At 32.4% G+C, this 8,656-nt stretch overlaps 2 protein-coding genes across 3 annotated transcripts; one reads left to right on the top strand and one right to left on the bottom strand.

Moving 5' to 3' along the window:
• Positions 1–165: 165 nt before the first annotated feature.
• LOC123670667 lies at positions 166–785 on the bottom strand. Its single transcript, XM_045604190.1, has 2 exons — positions 524–785; positions 166–469 (listed from the first exon to the last, which is right to left on the bottom strand). Exons 1-2 carry the CDS (start codon positions 605–607, stop codon positions 206–208), a joined length of 348 nt encoding a protein of 115 aa, XP_045460146.1. The 5' UTR covers positions 608–785; the 3' UTR covers positions 166–205.
• A 1,105-nt stretch (positions 786–1,890) lies between these two features.
• LOC123670665 (glucose-6-phosphate isomerase) lies at positions 1,891–8,032 on the top strand. Of its 2 annotated transcripts, none has more exons than XM_045604185.1 (9): positions 1,891–2,051; positions 2,975–3,207; positions 3,995–4,309; positions 4,581–4,854; positions 4,913–5,152; positions 5,540–5,704; positions 6,908–7,265; positions 7,326–7,532; positions 7,869–8,032. In XM_045604185.1, the coding sequence occupies exons 2-9, from the start codon at positions 2,999–3,001 to the stop codon at positions 7,949–7,951; spliced, it is 1,851 nt and encodes a 616-aa protein (XP_045460141.1). In that variant the 5' UTR covers positions 1,891–2,051; positions 2,975–2,998; the 3' UTR covers positions 7,952–8,032. The 2 variants fall into 2 exon arrangements, with proteins under 2 accessions (XP_045460141.1, XP_045460140.1); XM_045604184.1 differs by having other exon boundaries at positions 1,891–2,055.
• The last annotated feature ends 624 nt before the right edge of the window (positions 8,033–8,656 follow it).

The raw sequence follows: 8,656 nt of genomic DNA, 5'->3' as shown, positions 1-8,656 counted from the left end.
TAGTCTTGACATTTATGACGTGCGCTTATCCAGGGATTTGCAAAGATCTGTTTGTAATCTGTGCGTTTTTTTTCGACTCAAAAATCGAATTACATTGAAATGCCGAATATATTATTTCGGATAAATCAATATTTTATTGAAATGAAATTAATATGAAAAAATATCTTTTAAATACTTCAAAATTTTATTGAGACATAAGCGAAGATTATTTTTCGTTATTATCCAAGCAAAATGTGACTTGTTTTTTGTCTAAAGCTTTGATGCAAGCTTCGCTAACTAAACACTGCAAATCAGCCCTCAATTTAGGTTTGATTGTTCCAATTACGTCGTTTATGCCTTGCATTTGGATTCCCAGATTAATTGCGAAAATTATATCAGGATGGTTCAAATCGTATTCTTTCATATGGTCAGGCTTCCTCATGTGCATTGCAAAATCTGTATGGTGGATTTCCGTATTCTTATGTTCCATCTGTGGTATAGGTTTTGTTGCCGTCATTATTGATAGAGAATGTGTTCTACTCACGCTGAATATAGGATCTACTTCTTCGTTTACTGTCAGGTCTCCACTGTATTCTTCGTTATTGCTTTGGGGTAGACTACTTGCCATTTTTAGTATGGTTTAGTTCAATTTTTAAGTATATGCGGTTGGTTCAGGTTGTTCTTTCTATTTTCATCTTGAATTGATTGACCTGTTTTAATTTTTGATCTTCGTGAAAAAATGACGACTATGGCTAAAAAAAGTCATGAAATGTCAAGAATTATAGGGGACTGACAGAAATGAATAGAATCCTCTTCTCCACATATCAAAAATTATAATTAATGTTCGTCTATTTATCTATTCATCTTGAGTGATCTATGTCAGAGAGTTTGTTCTAGGTGGTTGATTATTATTTGTTCATGAATACTGATACTACAGTTTTCCAAAAAATTCAAAAAAAATTTTGAATTATATATATGGATGGAACCCCTGGTCCGGTATTACCCATCAACAAACTTATGTTAATATTTATTTCATATCAACAGCCAAAACATTTTATCTTCCGTCGGTTTTGTGGTCACGGAAATATTATGTAATTTTTCGATATTATTCTTGAATTTTTAATGTTTCTGAAAACGCGATGAGCATGAAATTTAGTACGTGGCTTTAAATAATTATTTCACATGTAAATTCAAATTTTCACCTCGATCAAATCAGCAGTTTTGAAATAAACAAAAAAATTAAATTTCGAACGGCTATATTTATAGAATCCTTAATATTCAGATTTTATCAATAACAAACGGATTTCAAGATCCGAACATATCCTGCATATTTCAGTTTAAGTCCTTCCGTTCAAAAGTTATAGTGCATACGGAGGGCTGGACGGTCAGAATCGAATTTGAGGACGGATTCGTCACCGCAGTTAGCCGAACCTTATCTTTGTTGACTCTACCTGGCTTAAAATCAAAAAATTACAGATATTTCGAAAAAATGACAGAGCAATCTTGTTCGAAGGACAATCGCTCAAAAATAACAATTTCAAATTTGATGCAAAACTTCATGTCGTTCGCGTCATCAGAATCATAGAAAATTCAATTAGAATATTGAAAAAATTCACCCAAAATTTCTGTAGGAATAGATCTGGCTATAAATTGAAATTTTCCCTGTATATGAAAAATCACTGGAACTTTCATGCTGAATTTTGAGAAGAAGCGTATTATAATTAGAAGTAGATCAACAATAACATCATAATTAGTCATATATCTCTTATATACGCATATTCTGCGGTCTCCAACGCCGCAAAAGGCGAATGAATGAACGAGCGCTCATTTCCTGACATCAAATCAGTGCTCATCTATCAATTTTTGTCAAAATTTGATTGTAATGACGTTTCTGTGAATTTGAATAGTACATTACAACTAGTACTAAGTACTCATTTGGAAGTTGTAAAATTTAAAAATTCTAGTATAATTCAATGCACTTCTTAATTACATGGACAGAACAGATATTTAGATATCCATGAAAAAATAGTCAGAAAAAGCTGAAATTCAAGATTTTTACCCATATTTTTTATGTAGGTAAGTTAGTCAATAATACAGTAGAAATTTTACATGTGTATCAATAAACCCTTTTTTACCCATTGGATGTAGGGTATGTGTGGTGGTCCCTATTGCTTCAAAAATTCACTCCATCCTTTCCTATCTTTCGATACAATTCTTGCTCTAGTCAAATTTGTTCCCTTCTTCTCCAAAATAGCCGCAATTACTTTCTTCCAGCTTTTTTCTGGTCTTCCTTGTCGTTTTTTCCTAACTTCCTTGGCCTCCCAAATTCTTCTTATCAGCATATCTTTTCAAGCATAATAATGAAATTAAACACACATTTGTATAGATCATATAACATATTAATATTAAGCAGAACACTAGCGGATTATAGGCGAACGCATGTTCATAACGCAAAAAAAACTTGGAATAAAATATAAAGAATCTATCCTCATGTTCTATTAAAAAAAATTATGATAAGAAGTTGAAGTATAATAGGAAAAAAATAATAGATGTTGGCTGGATGCTCTGTTAGCTAGTCTTACGACAAAACATATTATATTATTTTCCCCAGATTATTCAAAATTTGATCTTATTAGCTTTCAAATTTGAATTTCAAAAAAATAGTCATATTTTGTCCATCAGAATACAAAAAATATATTTTGAAATTATCGCGAATTGAATATTTTTCCGCGAACTTGAACCAAATGTTAGATTTTTGTTTTGTTATTGTTACTTATTATATTTAAAAAAATTCTTGAACACCTTTTTGTTATGGGAGCTTCGTAAGTCCTTCTTTTAGTTCTATCATATGAAATCTTTTTCCCCTACTCTCTCTACAATATTTAGAAAAAATGTTGATGGTATTCGATTTGCAATTGATACCTTCATCATTTTTCGATAATTGACTATTCCTAATGAAATGACTTCATAAACATTCCACCCATTTGAATTTTAGATAAGACAACTCAACCAAATAAAAATGGCTAAAGACGCAACCAAGACCAAAAAACCTTGTCTGATTACGTGCACGGGCAAGTGCAATCCGTTTCGCGTAGGCATGGAACCTAAACCCTGTTTAACCGGTGAACCAACATGGAAAAAACTCGTAGAGTACTACGATAAAAAGGGTAGTAAATTTCATATCAGGGATTTGTTCGAAAAAGATGCCTGCAGATTCGCGAGGCACAGGTGAGTGTGTTTTGTTTCTAATAATTCAGATAACCTCAACTTGAATATAGTTGTCAGAAGTCACCTTGAATTGACCTTCAAATGTAAAGAGAAATTTTCCAATTTTTCTTTTTGAGCTGAACACTTGAGAATTATCACTAGTCATCAGTAGATCTGTCTGAAGATTATAAAATTAATATATTTATTCTACTTTTTTATGCTCTAGAAATTCCTATGAATTTGAAACAATTGTTATTATACATTCATCAGAGACACAAATTTGAATTAAAATCTAGCCATTATTTCGTATCTAATTTTTAATTGATTATTTTAGATTAATCCTAACTTGAAACCTTAAGGACTGATGTTTTTTTGGCGTTTCGTGATATACATGCATCATTCATCTTAGCTCAGAACTTTTGTAATTAATTTCATATTTTTTGAAGACAGAGAGAAAAATGAATTTTTTGACCTCAAGCTGTAATTCAATTTCTCTTGTTTAATGAGTACCTACCTAACTAATGAAATGAAAAATTAAAAACTTGAATGATTAATGAGATCAATTCTTGTTAATAATAACTTATTATTTCTGGAATATATTGATCCCTCTTTATGATACTTCTTCATTTGCACCATACACCTATTTTCTCAGGGTCCTCCATTGAGACTTAAAAAAAGAATATTGACTCAACAAAAATGTTATGATTAGTACTAAGCATAGATTTTATGATAATCAGAAAAAATGAAAAGTTTTTGTGAATGTCCATATTGAATTACATAATATGCCATAATTTCAATTTATTTTTAGTTTGAAATTAAGCACTCCAAACGATGGCGATATCCTCATTGATTACTCAAAGAACCGTATCGATGAAGAAGGCCTGAAGTTGTTCTTCCAGTTGTGCAAAGATAGAAAACTTATAGAGGCGCGACAATGCATAATGAAAGGGGCCAAGATGAATTTTACGGAAGGCCGACAGGTGCTTCATTCTGCCTTAAGAAACAGAGACCCAGAAAATAACCCAATCATAGTTAATGGCAACGATATCATGCCGGATATATATGAAGTTTTGAACCATATGCATGAGTTTTCTGAACAGGTCATTAGTGGAGAATGGAAAGGGTGAGCTACAAAAATTTGAAATCAAATAGAATGAACTCAAAAATGATATTTTATAAGGGTACTTTTATCTTACAAATAAATGCTTCTTCAAATTTTATAGTGCAATTAATAATATAAAAAGTCTATACAAAATGAATGAAGAATACTGAATTTATTTTCGATTTCAAAGTAAGCCTATTATGTATTGCCTTCAAACTCTTTTTTTTAATTGTGAATATTGTACAGTACACACTTTAATTCTAACTCTAAAACATTGTATTTTTTTTTTCAGTTATTCAGGTCAAGAGATAACTGACATAGTCAATATTGGTATTGGAGGTTCTGATCTAGGACCTCTTATGGTTACAGAAGCTTTGAAACCTTATGCCACTAGATTGAAATGTCACTTCGTATCCAATGTAGATGGCACCCATATAGCTGAAGTTCTTAAGGAACTAAATCCCGAAACAACTTTGTTCATTGTTGCTTCAAAGACTTTTACAACTCAAGAAACTATCACCAATGCTAACACTGCCAAGGATTGGTTCATGGAGACAGCAGGAGATGTAAATTCAGATTGTTTCAGAAAATTTAATTAATATTGAAATATGTTACTCATTGTAGGAGGGAGCTATTGCCAAAAATTTTGTGGCATTGAGTACGAATGCCGAGAAAGTCAAGGAGTTTGGAATAGACGAGGCTAACATGTTTGGCTTTTGGGATTGGGTTGGTGGTAGGTACTCCCTTTGGTCTGCCATTGGTTTGAGTATTTGTTTGGCTATTGGCTTTCAAAACTTCGAGAGGCTCCTGGATGGCGCTTTCTTTATGGATCAGCATTTTGTTAATGAACCACTTGAGAAGAATGTGAGTTCTTGAAAATAGTTTTGGATATTTTTCATTGAAGCAAAGTTTCATTTTCTCATTGATGTTATGGTTTTTTAGATTCGAAATTTTTCTTATTGAAAATATTTTTTTGTTGTGCGTCTGGCCTATTAATTGTAGATAGTAGTTTGGCTCAAATCTTTTAAAACCAAAGCATAAAATATATATGTCCACAAATTGTTTGAAAATCTATCATCAGTGAATTCTGAGTTTCATATTAGTTATCAAGAGTCTACGGCCAGCCATCATCTGATGAGTGTTGAGTAGGACTGTTATTTTAGTATTGCACTGCATTTCCTATGCATCATAATTTCCTCACGATCTGAATTAAAATTTGAAATATTTCCAAATCATCATTTCAATTTTCAGGCTCCAGTCATCCTTGCTTGTCTTGGTATCTGGTATACTAACTTTTTTGGAGCTGAAACCCATGCCTTATTACCTTATGATCAATATCTTCACCGATTTGCTGCCTACTTCCAGCAAGGTGATATGGAAAGTAATGGAAAGCATATAACAAAAGCCGGAAATGCTGTAAGTACATATACATATATTTAAATTTTGACGATCAACCAAAATTGAACATGAAACCCTTTGTGGAACCCATGATAAGTTACTCTAATATTTTCATTTGAGTATGTAACCTGTGTTGATGTGATGGCAGGATAAGGCTATAAAACTTTGAGGGATTTGTATAAATTGTCATTATGATGAGGGTTTATATATTCCGGTATTCCCTAATTTCTCCCAAATTGTAAACGAATATGAGTATGGACCGGAAATAATTGTGGATGTATGAACAAGAACTTTACCTATATGATGCTTATTTTGTAGATGAGATAGATTGGCTACTGATCTCAAAGAAATCTCTTTGTACAATGGCACAGTGATTTCTTCAGAAGACTTGAACCTATGTCTACAGGTGTCTACTTGAAAGTTATTACCAACACTGCCCTCGCTAGGCATTAATTTATAATGTATTGGGTGTCCCAAATTCGTTTTCTGGTGAATGCCACAATTTCAGGCTTGATTTTTGAGAGAATTAATTTGGTAAAAACCGCAACCTCGTAAATTCAACAGCTTTCAAGTTAAATTCTTCTATATTTTTTTTTTTGGTTTTTTCAGTATAATCCTGGTGTTATCATTTATTTTTTGTAATTAGTTTTGAAGTTATATAAAAACTTGAGCTTTTTCTAATCAAGCTATAAAAGTTTCTATAACAATCTATAAAAATCATCAAAAGTTTCAGTTTCACAAGCAAAATCAACGCCTATCTATGATAATTTGAGACACTCGATACATAAGTATAGTTTAAATTAGTGCCTAGTATTTATTGATATCTGCAAAGTCATATAACCGAATTTTTAGAATTTGAATGTCACATTTGTATTTAATATAGTGCAAGTTTATTTTTTCTCATACTTCAATGAAATATTTAAGTTGCTCTAGTCCTAACAAACTGCTTTGATTTAATCTGTTTTTATTTTTCATTTGACATTGTCAGATGGAGATTGTAATGCAAGAATATTGTGCATAAATACCAAAAAAAGACTATTTACAGAAAAAACAGCCTTTAAGGTACAGGTTCAACACTATCCGAAATATCATCATTACATTATCCTAACACTCACAAAGTAGTTAAAATTATTAAATCATTTATTCTAGGATACTAGCATGTTTGCCTGGCTAAATATTCAACGAAGGTTTTCTTGAGATCTAAAGAATTAACTCTTTCAGGTGAATTATCACACTGGTCCCATAGTTTGGGGTGAGCCTGGCACCAATGGCCAACATGCATTCTACCAGTTAATCCATCAAGGAACCCGTCTGGTACCAGCAGACTTTATAATGCCCGTAAGAACCTTTAATCCTATCGGAAACCATCACACACTCCTTTTATCGAACTTCTTGGCCCAAACAGAAGCTCTCATGAAAGGTAAAACTGAAGAGGAGGCTAAGAAAGAACTTGAAGCGACTAAAATGAGAACTGATGAGTTGAGAAAATTGCTACCTCACAAAACTTTCGAGGGCAACAGGCCTACCAATAGTATAATGGTTAGAAAGTTCACTCCTTTCACCTTAGGTGCCTTAATTGGTGAGTTACTTTTGTATTTCTTAATAGGAATTAACAATTCTATTGTAATTTATTTTGCAGCTATGTATGAGCACAAGATCTTCGTTCAGGGTATCATTTGGGATATCAACTCTTATGATCAGTATGGCGTTGAGCTAGGAAAACAATTGGCAAAGGTTATTGAGCCCGAACTTTCGAATGATGATGAAATTACTACCCACGATTCATCCACCAATGGATTAATAGGTTTCATCAAAGAAAATAGGCTGAAAGAAGGGGAAGTGGATGGTAATTAAAAAACAAACAAATGCTTCTACACCTATAGCTTCCTTCTTCTTCCTTGAAATATTCATATTATATGAAAAGGAGTTCCTCATTGAAATTTTTGAATATGTGGTATTCATTGTTATTTTGAAAATGTGGAAAATATTCATTAGGTCATGGTGTGAACTTATACTCGTATTTTACAAAAATATTTGATTCGTAATATTTTTGTCATGTGACTTCCAAACAAGGTTATAAATATTTCATTTGATATCAGTTTATCCATACAGGAGGTTGTTTCATATTCTAAGGGCTTTTTATGTGAAATTTTCAAATATTTCATCTGATTTATTATAACAGAGGAAGATGAATTGCTACATGATGGAGGAGGGGGAGGAGGAGGAGATGAAGCAGGAGGTCCTGCCGAAGGAGAAGAAGCTTAGTGAAATTTACATAATTTTTGTATATTATTCATGTTCCAAGAAACCATTTATTTTTTATGAGAAATATACTGCTTACTATAGTTTTGTTCACTTTCCTATTTATATTAATTCAGTTTTGGGTTTACAGAAAACTGAATGACACTCATTTAGTAAGAAAAGCTCTGACATAGGGTCTGTTGCTTTTGCAGGTTCCTTTAAATTCGTATTCATATGGAATGTTTTCACCAGGGGCGGATCCAGGCGATGTCTGAGGGGGGGGCCATAGAAAGTCACGGCTGATATCGATTAGCAAAATAGCGGAATTTTTTGTTGGTGCCTATCAAGACACGTGTTTTTTTATAGAAAGATGTATTTTAGTAAATCATATCATATTCAGTTTCCAAAATATTTGTAGTACAAAAACAAGTTCGAACAATTTTATGAATATATATAGATGTATTTCATGAGAAAACTCGGGCACAAGAAAGTATAAGGTATAGAAAAACATCATTATTTTTGCATAAAAATCAAGATTTAATTACCACAGTTAGAATGATCCGTTTCCTTTCGAATATGCGCCGTTTTATTCTATAACTTGTTGCTTTTTTGAAGGTTTGTGTATGCCTCCCTCATAGAAGCCCTAGTCGATATTGGCGAAAAATTGAGACAGTCGAATTTCACAAGCCTCTGTTAAAACGAATTTTTCACCAGCAAAATTGTTCGCCA

The sequence above is a fragment of the Harmonia axyridis genome, chromosome 1 (genome assembly GCF_914767665.1).
Source record: "Harmonia axyridis chromosome 1, icHarAxyr1.1, whole genome shotgun sequence".
Lineage (NCBI taxonomy): Eukaryota > Metazoa > Arthropoda > Insecta > Coleoptera > Coccinellidae > Harmonia > Harmonia axyridis.
The sequence above is the reverse complement of the archived record's forward strand: the minus strand, read 5'-3'. Positions and strand labels throughout refer to the sequence as shown.

Coding starts and splice junctions, on each gene's coding strand:
- LOC123670667 (XM_045604190.1), bottom strand. CDS start 607: ATGGCAAGTAGTCTACCCCAAAGCAATAACGAAGAATACAGTGGAGAC. Junction 470..523: donor AAGTAGATCCTATATTCAGC/GTGAGTAGAACA, acceptor CCTATACCACAG/ATGGAACATAAGAATACGGA.
- LOC123670665 (XM_045604185.1), top strand. CDS start 2,999: ATGGCTAAAGACGCAACCAAGACCAAAAAACCTTGTCTGATTACGTGC. Junction 5,153..5,539: donor ATGAACCACTTGAGAAGAAT/GTGAGTTCTTGA, acceptor TTCAATTTTCAG/GCTCCAGTCATCCTTGCTTG. Junction 5,705..6,907: donor TAACAAAAGCCGGAAATGCT/GTAAGTACATAT, acceptor TAACTCTTTCAG/GTGAATTATCACACTGGTCC.